This window comes from Lactuca virosa, chromosome 8 (assembly GCF_052849685.1).
Source record: "Lactuca virosa cultivar CGN04683 chromosome 8, Lactuca_virosa_CGN04683_v6, whole genome shotgun sequence".
Classification (NCBI taxonomy): Eukaryota; Viridiplantae; Streptophyta; class Magnoliopsida; order Asterales; family Asteraceae; genus Lactuca; species Lactuca virosa.
Genome location: NC_136433.1, coordinates 191,059,962 through 191,072,823, shown reverse-complemented (window position 1 = coordinate 191,072,823; position 12,862 = coordinate 191,059,962). Strand labels below are relative to the sequence as shown.

The 12,862-nt window shown below is 32.1% G+C and overlaps 1 protein-coding gene across 2 annotated transcripts; it reads left to right on the top strand.

Annotated features, from left to right (window-relative positions):
• Positions 1-4,042: 4,042 nt before the first annotated feature.
• Positions 4,043-11,229, top strand: LOC145128570 (S-adenosyl-L-methionine-dependent methyltransferases superfamily protein). Of its 2 annotated transcripts, none has more exons than XM_079063378.1 (12): positions 4,043-4,161; positions 7,601-7,670; positions 7,755-7,848; positions 7,979-8,028; positions 8,460-8,509; positions 8,686-8,794; positions 9,278-9,338; positions 9,509-9,561; positions 9,808-9,900; positions 9,975-10,038; positions 10,155-10,262; positions 10,881-11,229. In XM_079063378.1, exons 2-12 carry the CDS (start codon positions 7,644-7,646, stop codon positions 11,090-11,092), a joined length of 921 nt encoding a protein of 306 aa, XP_078919504.1. In that variant the 5' UTR covers positions 4,043-4,161; positions 7,601-7,643; the 3' UTR covers positions 11,093-11,229. The 2 variants fall into 2 exon arrangements, with proteins under 2 accessions (XP_078919504.1, XP_078919503.1); XM_079063377.1 differs by lacking the exon at positions 4,043-4,161 and adding an exon at positions 6,458-6,584.
• Positions 11,230-12,862: the final 1,633 nt, after the last annotated feature.

Genomic DNA, 12,862 nt, shown 5'->3' with positions numbered 1-12,862 from the left:
ATTAAGAAAGACCATAACGAAAGACCGCATTGACTGCTTATATACTAACAAAAAAAAAGACTAAAATACAGAAACTGTCCTGTGGTTAGCATGATTTTGCAGTTTTAGTCATACTTTCTTGATTTTTTCAAAAATGGTCCTTGTTACAGGTTTTGATTTCAATTTTAGTCCCTAGGCCAATTATTATCCATATGTCTCTGTTAAGTTACTTATAAAAGACCATTCTACCCCTGCATTTGTCTTTTCTGACATGTTTCTTAACTTTTAGGACTATTTACTTAATTTAATCATATTTTTATCCAAAAAATGCAACATGTTGCTACGTGGGCTTTCGGATACGTTGTTAGCTAGTCATTGAGGACCTCTTCTAAAGAGCATTCTGGAAGTCACGCTGCATAAGATAGACAAAAGTTAGATTAAAAAGCCATATCGAGGGATGGACCCGGTATGTTTCTCCGATGCTTAAGTTAGATGTTGATTGAGGCTGTGAGTAAATTGTTTAGGTTCCGAAAACATTACCTTCTTAATGCGTTCTTTTGGGGGTTTATAAGCATCTCAGTGTTCTCTGCTACGGGGTTCTACTCGGTAGCTTGCATTACATGGGCAGCTATGTGGTTTGTACTAATGAGTACTTTTTATATTGCTAGGATCTTGTGCTTATGCGTAATTTCTAGGATATATATTTTTGGGAAATTTTATTCATCGTATATCGATATTGCATTACATCTCGTTATCCTTTGAACAATTGTGCTTTTATCGTTTATCCACCAGCTTGTTATACCCGGGTCGATGTTGGCTAGAATGGTCGACTCGGGTACACCATCAATTCCTAAAGGGTAAATAACAGCACGAAAATTGTTTATCGTTTACATTTTGAAATCTTCCTTGGTTTTTGAAGTGACGCGCGTGGTGCAGGTACATGCTTCAATAAATGCTCCCGTCGTCAATTAGTCACGTCGCTTTATTTGATTGGATCGCCTAATTAATGCTTGACCGTTTGTTCTTTTATATAACGGATAATCGTTACTTTGGAATGTTTCATCTCTTGTACGTTTCTCTCTTTTTGTACGTCGCATTTCGTTACGACTTGTCATAGGTCAACCATTCTTTCCTATACCGATAGCTTTACATTAGACTGATATGTGTATGAGTACCAACTCTCTCCTGTGCATGGTGTTACTCTTCCTTCTTCATCTTTATGTATCCTTGATGCCCCTGCTGGTAAGGTGGGGTTTTATCTTCGGTATCTTGTGTGAGGGTTGAGACTTCCTCCTACTTCGTTCTTTTTGGATGTGTTGTGTTTTTATGGTATTCACTTTATTCAACTTTTCCCCAATGGTGTGTCAAAAGTCATTACTTTTGAGACTTTATGTGTGTCCTCTTGCATTCCTCTTCGTATGTCCTTGTTTCGATATTTTTATGGTTTGAAGAAATACGACGATTGGTTTTCCTTTAGTAGTCGTCATTTCCCCCTTTCTTATGATCTTCCCGGTACCAACAGTGGTTGGAAAAGTAAGTTTTGATGGGTAGATTCAGGCACTATTTGTCTTCCTCTGATTCATGTGTCTGCTCCTGATTCAGATGATGAACGGTAGACTTATGTAAATATGTTCCTCTATTTTGTCATTATTGTATAAAAAAATTGTTCTTCTTGGAGGTAGTGCTAGCTTTGTGTCATATGAGCCCAATTTAGAAAACTCGAGATGAATTGTTTTTGTTTGATTGTTAGTATGAGTAGCTAAATCTAGTTGCTTCTGTTAGCTAGATGAAGCTGGAACTCATGGTTTGTTTATATTAATTGAGACTTTTCTAGTTGGTTAGTGCCTTGTGTTTGATTGTTTATACCTAGCATGCTTAATTTGATACAAGATTGCTTAAACTCATATTCTGTGTAGCTTAGTGACCAATAATCCGCATGAATTTGATTACCTGGTAATTTAGTGAACATTAGATTATTAGAGCTAAGATTGAACCAATATTAGATAAGTAATTGAAGTATTGAATTTGGTTGTGCTGGAGAACTCATATTACGAACATAATTGTATTTGTTAACTCAATCTTATATAGCTTCAATTCTATTCAATAGTTAATTATGTGTTAAATTATGTGTGAATATGCATAGATCTACATGAATTAATTCAACATTAGTTAATTTGGAATTGAATTGCTAATAATACATTAATTGGTAACAAACGAGAATTGTCATAATTAATAGTTAAACCATTGAGGGAAAGTGGATTCAAACTAACAGAAGTGTTCTTATTACTTGATTGAATTGTGTTTGAGAATTTAAGTTTATCTAAACTTGTAAAATCAGATATAAACCAATTTACTTTGCTAGAATTTTAGGTTAATTTAATAGTAAGTAGATTAATTAATTAAAACCGTTCCCTGAGTTCGATACCCGACTTTTGTGCTATACTATATGCGAAAGGATACACTGCCCTGGGTCGAATAGCTAGTAGATTAGAAGGTAAAATTAGGTGTAGCTGTTCTAGACACATCAGTTTCAATCACACTTGCTTTATTGGGGCATTGTTTAGTACATCTATCGCATATTCTAGGAAGCATCTTCCTAATTGTCTTGTTGCATTAATGAGTGATAATACTAGTTTCTCCATATTCGAATATCATATTTCAGCTCCTTATAATGGTTATCTGTTTGTCCTTTTTGTTGGCCGCCAAAACTGCACTCACCGCCAGTTTCGATGTTGACATATGCATCGTCAATGTTTCCCCTGGGATTGGTGATGCCAATGCTAGTAGTTCTAAAACTTTCTCATGACATACTTGCAAAAATTGTGAAAACTTTCTCATAGGGTATGTGAGGACATTCTAAAACTCTCATTTAGTGCATCGGGGTGAGGTGCCATATGATAGCATACGAATCATGATTCACGACTGTGCATTTTTGTAAATGATGAAATCATATTGTACCTTTTGCATTTGGACTTTATTATAAAAATTCACACGCTGCAGTTACATCTTCTAATATACATTGAAACAAATGTTTGTGCATTCGGACCTGACGTCGGAAATAGAAAACCTTGGAAAATAACATGATCATCAAAATAATCATGTATCAGACATTGGTGGGCAACTTTACGACCTCTCTCTATATATCTTTTTCGTCTCCATTGCATATTTCTCGTTTCCTCGTATAATTCTTGTTGCAGCGAATTAGCAACGGTGATCACGACTTCTAGCATGAATTCTAGGTGACTGGAAGAAGAAGACGACGATGAAGAAGAATAAATTTTTTAGAGAAAAGAAAGATTTGATCTGGTCTAATTTGGTGGGATATGTGTAGTATTTATAATGGTTTGGAGTTGGAATTTTTTTTAAAAGTTGTTGACTCCCCCCCCCCTCTGTCTCATCGACAACTGAATGTCGTTGAAGCTCCATGTCACCATGGTGGGGCGATGTCCGCCGAGCATACCATGGTGCATGTCGAGCCCACTCAGTATAGTCTTATAGTTGATGCAAATGCATATTGTCAAACATGTAGGGGTGTTTTGGACTTAGTTTAAAGAAAAATTATTGATTTTTTAAAAATTAATAAGTATATAAATTTGTTTGCCCAACGAATAAACATTTTTTTAAAAAACAAAACCTTTGTAGTTCTCATTCTCTTGAAAAAATCATTTTAGAAAAATCGGAGTACCTGACTTTCTTGTTATTTTTAAAAAGAAAATACGACCCTCCAAATCTACCCTTCTATCCTTAAGTATCAAATAAACTCGCCTCCACGAACTTCGAAGGTGTTGGGGATTACTTTTGAAATGGTTTTTTTTTTTCTTTTAACTTTTCCAAAAAGTCAAAAAATGCCAAAAAAATATTTGGAAAATACAAAAGTTCTTTTCAAAGTTATTTTTTGTAAAGAAGAAAAATATAAGCTTTCAAAAGTCAGGAAAATATGACTTTTTATGATTTTTAACTTTTTAAAAGCTAAATTATATTCAAAAGTCAAGAAATACAAACCAAACAAAATTTATAAATAACTTTTGGCTTTTAGTACTAAAAGCTAAAAGTTAAAAAAAGTTTTGAACTTAAAAACTAATCCCAAACATCCAGCTACCATTTTTCTCTTTACTACCCTTCTCCTATCTCCGCCTCCAATCTCCGATCTTGCTGTCGGCTACAGTCTTCTCTGATCTCCTGGTAAGTCTTAATTTTCTGGTTGGTACAACTCCTGGAATCATGAAGCACATCAATAACATCATTTTCCTTTTCATGTGTGATTACTGTGTTCGTGACTGTTGTTCCACCTTTATGACGTTTAGTTCTGTTTCTTCTCAAGATTGACTTCGATTTCATCTACTTAGTCGATGCAACTTAAATGCATTAAATGGTTTGCTTTTATTTGCTGAAATTAAGTAAATAATAAAACATGTTGATAACTTACCTATGGTGGTGCCTAACAAGTGTTTGATGAAATGCCTAAGAACAAAGAATGAGTGAAAGTGCACACCTGCAAAGGGTAATTTGCTCCGTTCAGCTTGTAAACATAGTTCTGTTCCCCTCTAAATGACATATATGGATATCTGTACACGACAACCTACAAAAAAACATTACAACACTGAGAACAAAAGCAAATATTCCAACATGAATAAATGAAAATGTAACTACTCACTTTTACAGTCAAAATGAAATCTTTGACTAATCAAAGGAGTTGAAGATATTAGTTTAAAGCAACATTGCAGTAGTGGTATTATTGTCATTAAATGTTGGATCATGATTTTATTTTAAATTATATGGAAAAATATGATGATAAATCTTGTAACAAATAGTACAACTAGTAAAAAAACTTGGGCTTCGCCCAGGGTCGGTATTTTTTTAAAAACCTTTGTTCCAGTTAGGGCATCATACTTTGAAATGTTTATTTTTACCTATAGTAGCAACGTTCTTACATAACAACGCTACACTTTATTTGATATTTATTGCTATCATTGATAATTAAATATATTTGTTGTTATTAGAGGAAAATAAAACCGTAGTAGAATATCGAATGTGGGGGATCAAAAGCGGCAACTCCTCAAACTAATATGAAAAAAACTTGAGGTGTCACATTTGGTAAATACCATGGACCAAAAGTGGGAAACTCTTGAACCTTTTGTGCGTAGCAGTAGAGAATAAAAGTGTCAACTCCACAAACTAATATGGTAAAAAGTCGAGGAGATACCAAAAATGGCAAAGTGTTCAAATTTTTGCGGCAAAACTTCGAAAAAGTTGAGGAGAAAATATACTATTTCTAAGACGTTTGTGTTTTAATATATATATATATATATATAACCAATTAAAAAAACCATATTAGGTTTGACCTCAAAAGTCAAAAGTAGACTCTTTCAAATAATCACAAAAAAAGTCCGACAAATATTCATCATGCCACTACATACATATAATATAGGTACCCAATGAAGAAAGATTAAAACTTTGTAAATATCCGATTACGGTGAGGAATGTAATATGACACATTACGTATGATCTTTTGTTAATTAATTGCAATTTGTATTCTTAGTTTCTATGAAAATATAACTTTTTTTAGGATTTTTTACATTTGGATGGTCTGATTAAAAATATAAATTTTGTAGAAAAAACTAATATTATATTATATATTTGGAACTTTTGTTAAAAAAATTATAAACTTTGTAAAAATAAAAAGCTAATATTAAATATAAAACATTATATGTAAAAATATTGAATATCTAAATATGTCATTTATAAGCTTATCTATTTTTTTTAAAACATTTTATCAATTTATAGCTTTGTGACTAGAGATGTTCATTATTTAGATAAAATCAAATTGTCCAATTTGACAATTTGGTTCGAATATTCGGAATTTTGGATTAATTTTCAACAAAACCAAATTATTATTGTGGATTTCGAATTTGTTTGGTTTATAAAATAAAAACAGGATAGTCCAAAAAAATTGAATAACAATTTATTATTTACTTATTTTTAATATATCTATAACTATTTATTAATTTTATAATTTATTTTTTCAAATAAGTTCAAAAAGTTTCACCTAATAAAAAACATTAATATGCACTTTCTCTAAAAAGAAATTATCAATTAAATATGAAACTATAATACACCTTTTTAGTAGTTGTTTATAAATTTTAAATCATAACTAAATAATTTGTTTTTGCTTCTTCTGTAAAAATTAAATAATATTATAATTATATGTCGTTTTAAAATGTTTTGGTTTTTAATAACCGAATTATAAAAATCGATTAAACCGAATTGTAATTGAATCAGATTAGATTTTAATTTAATTTAGACTATTTGGATTCATAAATCCGAAATCAATTTGGATTTACTTAATGAATCGATCCATTCAAACAAACATATATATATATATATATATATATATATATATATATATATATATATATATATATATATTACAAAATGCTATTTTGTAAAAAAATATATATATACTTTGGTTAAAAGTTAAAACTCAATGGAATGTTGAAGAACCGCCGCTAAGCTCGAGAAAATTGAATTTTATCGTTCATTTTTCTATCCGGCGCCTCTCTTCGATTCCTATCTGGAACTTATTCAGCGATTTCTCCTCTCTGCTGGTATTGCGTTTTCTATGACCTCCTTTCTATCTTGCCACTTCTTTTTGTGTTTTTTCATGTTTCTTATGTGCTTGTTGCATCTCCTCTGGTAGTGAAGATGAAGCCATGAGGTATAGTTGTGACAAAGGATTTTGTTTTTTAATGGATACCTAGTTGTTGCCGTTTTAGTATCTGTCTTAGTCTCAACTTTATGTAGTGTTGTTTTTATGAACACCAACTGTTTGATAATATTCCCCAATGATTTACACTATCAAATTTGATCCTCAAGTTTGAGTATGTGTGGATGATGAAGTTTGACAAGTCAGTTGAACTTTTGTTAACAATGGAAGTCAGAACTTCTTCGACTTGGTGTATCTATTGGTAGTTGTTCGTAATAGACATAGAATTGTAACAAATCCTTGAAAATGGCTAGGTGGATGTGGATCCTTTTGTAATTAACCAGTCAGATATGTTTAGGGATGGAAACATGACAATTGTTCTCTTCTCATTTAATGTTTATCTTTCAGTTTTATCAAGCGATCTTTTTGTTCGAAATGATTCAGATAGTTAAACTCATAATTTGACTATTATTTGTTTCATTAAGATTCAAATTTTTTAATCAAACAATCAATTTGCATTCAACACGAATTTCAGATTGACCTCAAAGCAACTTCTCATTTCTGTCTAATAACCAGTACTTCTAGCTTCTCAGTCTCAACAATGGTGTTCATCTTTCAATTTAAACATTACAATGTGACAAATTAGTATGCACTTAAGGTGTTTGATAAAATGCTTGAACCAAATTGTAAATGATTCACCACATAAGTTGCAACCTGGAGTGCTTACTTGAAGAAGAGAAGTGAGAATGGGACTCTATGCTGACTCAATATTTGTAAATTTTGCTTATAATTCGAAGTAAATGTCTATTTTAACAATGGAGTACTATGAGAAAATTCCTGTTTTGTTGGTATATGATATCATTAATTAGTAATTGATTCGATCCTTCCACTAATTGTGTTCCAACTTCTTGTGTAAAGGTCGGTTGAACACACTACACTACACTACAAATAAGTGCAGATAATGGGAAAAGCCTCAAGAGATAAAAGGGTATCATCGTAATTTTCATGCATTACATTTCTTTCAATTTTATTGTTGCCCTAGTCTCAGCTTCATGAGATAAATTGTACATAGGATATCTACTATCGTAAAGCAAAAGAAGAAGGTTGGCGTGCACGAAGTGCTTTCAAGCTTCTTCAAATTGATGAGGAATTTAACATTTTTGAAGGTGCAAATTACATGAATTCTTGATTCCTTCTAAATACTAAAATGTGTTCATATAATTTTATAGTGACACAATTAGCATTTGGCATAAATGCATTATATCTTTTGATGATTTTAATGATGTTAATTTTCAGGTGTTAAGCATGTGGTTGATTTATGTGCTGCACCTGGTAGCTGGAGTCAGGTATGTGATGCTGTGGATTGACCCAAAACAATAAAAAACTTTTAACTTTCCTCTAAATAATTGGCTTCTTAGTAAATATGATTGCAACAATAATATAATCTAATATTTGTAATATAGCAATTTAGAAATTGTATTCATTAAAGATACACTTCGGACAAATTTCCACCCATGTTTCTTTTAGCCATTTGACTATATAACATAACCTAAATCGACCCATTGTTTAGTATATGGCTCAAAACTGCAACCTCTACTCTGTTTGTCTGAAATTTATGATTAATTAATAAAAAAAAAAAATTGTTTTCATTTCTTTTTGGTGAAATTGTCTGTATATTTGAAAGCAATATAGAAATTGTTTATCTCTTTTAAGTAAATTTCACACTTTTTTACAAGAAATCCTTATTGCATTAATAATTCAGATCTTGTTTTTGTAGGTTTTGAGTCGTAAACTGTATCTCCCAGCTAAGCTCTCATCTGATTCAAAGTGAGTTTGTTAATGTTCTTTGTTAGCAATACAGCTAAATTGATTCATGTGATTTTAGTGACTAGTATGTAAATAATGCTACTCGAAAAAGTAAAATGATGTCTTATATCTAAAACTTATACATAAACGTATAATTTTCTTTAACTTTATGATATACTTTGTATCATAATTTACAGGGATGATGATCTTCCACTTATTGTAGCTATTGATTTACAACCCATGGCTCCAATTGAAGGTGTTATTCAAGTGCAAGGTGACATAACAAATGCTCGAACAGCTGAAGTGGTGTGTGTTTTTTGTGTTTTTGCTTCTCTTTATTTAATCTCTTCTAAGTGAGACCAAAGACCAATGAGGAGGGCATTTACGTCTTTTGCACAAAAGAGAGCGAGTCACTGTTCCACCTTTTTGGGTGGGACAAAAAATTGCAATTTTTTGTCCCATTGACATTAATCTTAGTACAATGCACACAAAATGCAGTAGAAGGCCACCATGGAGGGCGTTTACGTCTTTTTTCACAGACTAGAGATTGTAAGCGAGTCTTTGTTCCACCTTTTGTGTGGGAAAAATGTAATTTTTCTCCCAATGACATCAGCTTGAGTCCAATGCATGCCAAATGCAGTAAAGGCCATTAGGAGGGCATTTCCGTCTTTTTGCGCAGACGAGAGGTGTAGAGCGAATCACTGTTTCATCTTCTTCCACCTTTTTTTGTGGGACAAAAAGTTTCCTTTTTTGTTCCTTCATTTATGATTGTTTTGTATGTATTTTCAGGTAATTAGGCATTTTGATGGATGCAAGGCTGATCTAGTTGTCTGTGATGGTGCTCCTGATGGTAAAATTACTAATATGTTTTGTTTTTTCATATTTGTTTTATTTTCCACAACTTATTATAATTATATATATATATATATATATATATATATATATATATATATATATATATATATATATATGATATGACATGTCTTGTTCATCATACTTCTTTCCACCTTCCAAATGCAGTAACTGGACTTCATGACATGGATGAATTTGTTCAATCACAACTGATATTGGCGGTAATTGTTGCTACTTTTCTAGTGATTATTCAACCAATTAAAATTCATATTTAATATTATATAAAGTTTAATCCTATCTTTGATGACATTATGCATGCCATACACCATGTCTACTTTATTATGCATGCCATCATACCAATCACTACCTTATTGAAACATGGAGTACTTGTAATTTCATGTTGTCATAGTTGTGAGTTTCTGGATTCTGTTCAACTTTAATGGTATTTGAGAGAAATTCATTTTCAGGGGTTAACAATTGTAACTCACATACTGAAAAATGGTGGAAAATTTATCGCAAAGATCTTCAGGGGAAAGGATACAAGCCTTCTATATTGTCAGGTTCAAAAACTATCTAATGATTTCCCAATTATTCAAACTGTTTCTTTAAAATTTATAATCTGTTTTTCTTGCAGCTAAAATTATTCTTCACTGAAGTAACTCTTGCAAAACCAAAAAGTAGCCGGAATTCAAGCATAGGTCACTCCTAATTTTCAAATTTCTAAATAAAGTTTTTGATATTCATTTATGAGGACATGAGTACATGACTTAATAATGAAATATGAATTTTAAATTATGATATTTTTGTTAAACAGAAGCATTTGCTGTTTGTGAGAATTATTCCCCTCCTCAAGGGTTCAATGAGAAAGATTTGCATCGCCTCCTTGAGAAAGTTGGAACTCCATCTGGTGCAGATGACTTAGGTATTATTATTATTATTATTATTATTATTTTGCCATTTTTCTTGACAGTTTAATATTTTAAAACCTAATTATATGTGAATTTGTTAAACTGGACTAGACAAACTTTCTAGGGTTTTTTTTTCCGATGATGAGGACGTGGAGGGCATTTACGTCATTAAAACATACGAGAAATCAAGAGCGAGCCCTGTCCCATCTTGTTCCACCTTTTTTGAATGAGAAAAAATTGCAGTTTTTTTGTCTGACAGACATCAATTCCAGTTCCAGACCAATGCACACCAAACGCAGTACAATATTTTGTATCTTGTCCTGCATAACAAACGGGCCCCGTTTGTTACACATGACACAACAAACAACCTTGTATTATGTTTAACAAGCATTGGACTGGGACCGAAACTGATGCCAATGAGACAAAAAAACTGTAATTTTTTGTCTCATTCAAAAAAGGTGGAACAAAATGGGACAGGGCTCGCTCTTGATTTCTCGTACGTTTTAATGACGTAAATGCCCTCCACGTCCTCATCATCGGAAAAAAAAACCTTAGAATGTTTGTCTAGTCCAGTGTAACAAATGCAAAAGTTTTCACAAATTTATTGAATATTATATAATATGATATGACAGATTGCAGTAGTGGATGGTTGGAAGGGCCAAACAAGATTTATATACCGTTTCTAGCTTGTGGGGACCTTAGTGGTTACGACTCTGACCGTTCATATCCGCTTCCAAAAGCCGCAGATGGAAGTTATAAGAGCTTGGATCCTGTGCAGCCTCCAATAGACCCTCCGTATAAGAGAGCTCTTCAAATGAAGAAAGCTTCTAACAATTACAGTTAACAATGCCTTTGAAATGCTTTTCCTTGATTCTTGATTCGACTACTTCTGTTAGTTCTTAACTGAAATCTTTTGCAAACTCGATTACCATTTTATTTAGGTAAAAGTTTGTCAATGTTTTTGGTAAATTTAAACTATAATGGGCCAACTTTAACAAAAACCATAGTTTGGTTGACAAAAAAAAAAAAAAAAAAAAAAAAAAACAATTGTTTAACTAAATAGTTAATTTGTTAATATAATAGTTTAGTATGTACAAAAAAGTGTATAAGTTAGATGAAAAAAATACAAATATGTATTGCTATTTAAAACCATAACATGGATGAACACGAAATCCAGGTGGAAGTGAATGGACCCATAATGCATTATTACTTTATTATTAGTCTTTGAAGAATTGGTAAAGTTATGGATCTGAAAAGAATTGATAAAGTGATGGATGAGCCTCGTGGGTGTGTCTTGTAGTGTGTACAAGTCACGTGAACAATGTTCACTCGGGACCCCTTGACGGCTACTCCTTGAATGTAGGTCTTCGTCAGAACATCTATAATAGAAGATCTTTTTTTTTGTTCAATCGATTTTAAAGTTCATCAAAGTTGAAAAAAGTTATTATGGAGCACATGGTCACGAATGGAGATAGTCTTGGGACTTAGGTTATGGGGTGTGGGCAGTGGTGATTTTAACACAGAAAACTATGTGGTTTCCTATTTAAGCGAAAATCGGGAAAAAAGAAATAGTTAAAATTACTAGTTGTAGGTCAGGTCGTGTATACTGTTGTAAAACTCGGATAACTCGGCCGATTACTCTTTTGTAAAACTCGGATAACTCGACTGATTACTCCGCAAATTACTCGGACTCAACTTTCTACTAAGGCAAGTTTTGCCTACTTGGCCAAGATAATTAGAAGTGTTTCAAACTCAATACAACTCAGACCAATTCAACCTAAAAACGGTCATTTTTTAGACCAGAGCAAGGTTAAACTAACAAAATCGGTTCAACGTGCAAAAATAATATTAAATGACTAAAACCACTTTAAACTTGTAATAAACCAAGTCTGGGATTTTAATTGTTAACTTTTTTCCTTAATAACTCCATTCAACAATGTTGGAGTGGGAGATAGTAAATTTTATTGCTTAAAGAATCCATAATAAACATTCCCATCACCCTTCCCCTTTATAAGTAACAAAAATCACATAACTTTTACATCGATGCCGATGTGGGTTGGGTATAGATAAATCTATAAATCAACTAACTAGGTCGTTAAAACTGAGCAACCATTTTGATTCATCACTATAAGGTAGGTCTTAAATTTTTTTTTAAGGAGGTTTTTAAATTTTTTCCTATAAACTTATTATAAGGTTTAAAAATTAAGGTGGGTCATGTGACCCACCTACCATGTATGTAAACTCGCCCCTGTATGTGGGAATCATCGTATCACTCCGCATCAATCTGTTACCTTAACATCGCTTTATTCTTTACTTCCCACAAATCCACATCATTCATAGGGGTGCGATCACCACTTTCTATCACACGAAATTTAATGTTTTTTTTTTTAATATAAATGTTCTTTATTAAAAAAACAACATTAAATAAAATTAAAATAATTTAATTGATTTATAAAAATAAAAATTACAAATATTATCCTAACAGCTTTTTATGCAGCTAGTGCTTGATGGTTGTCGCCCTCCAAATCATCCGTCTTAAAATGGATTTCTAAATCCGCTTTTTGTTTTTGCACGACTACCTTTTCTTTTTGTAAAGCTAGGTGTTCGTCTATTT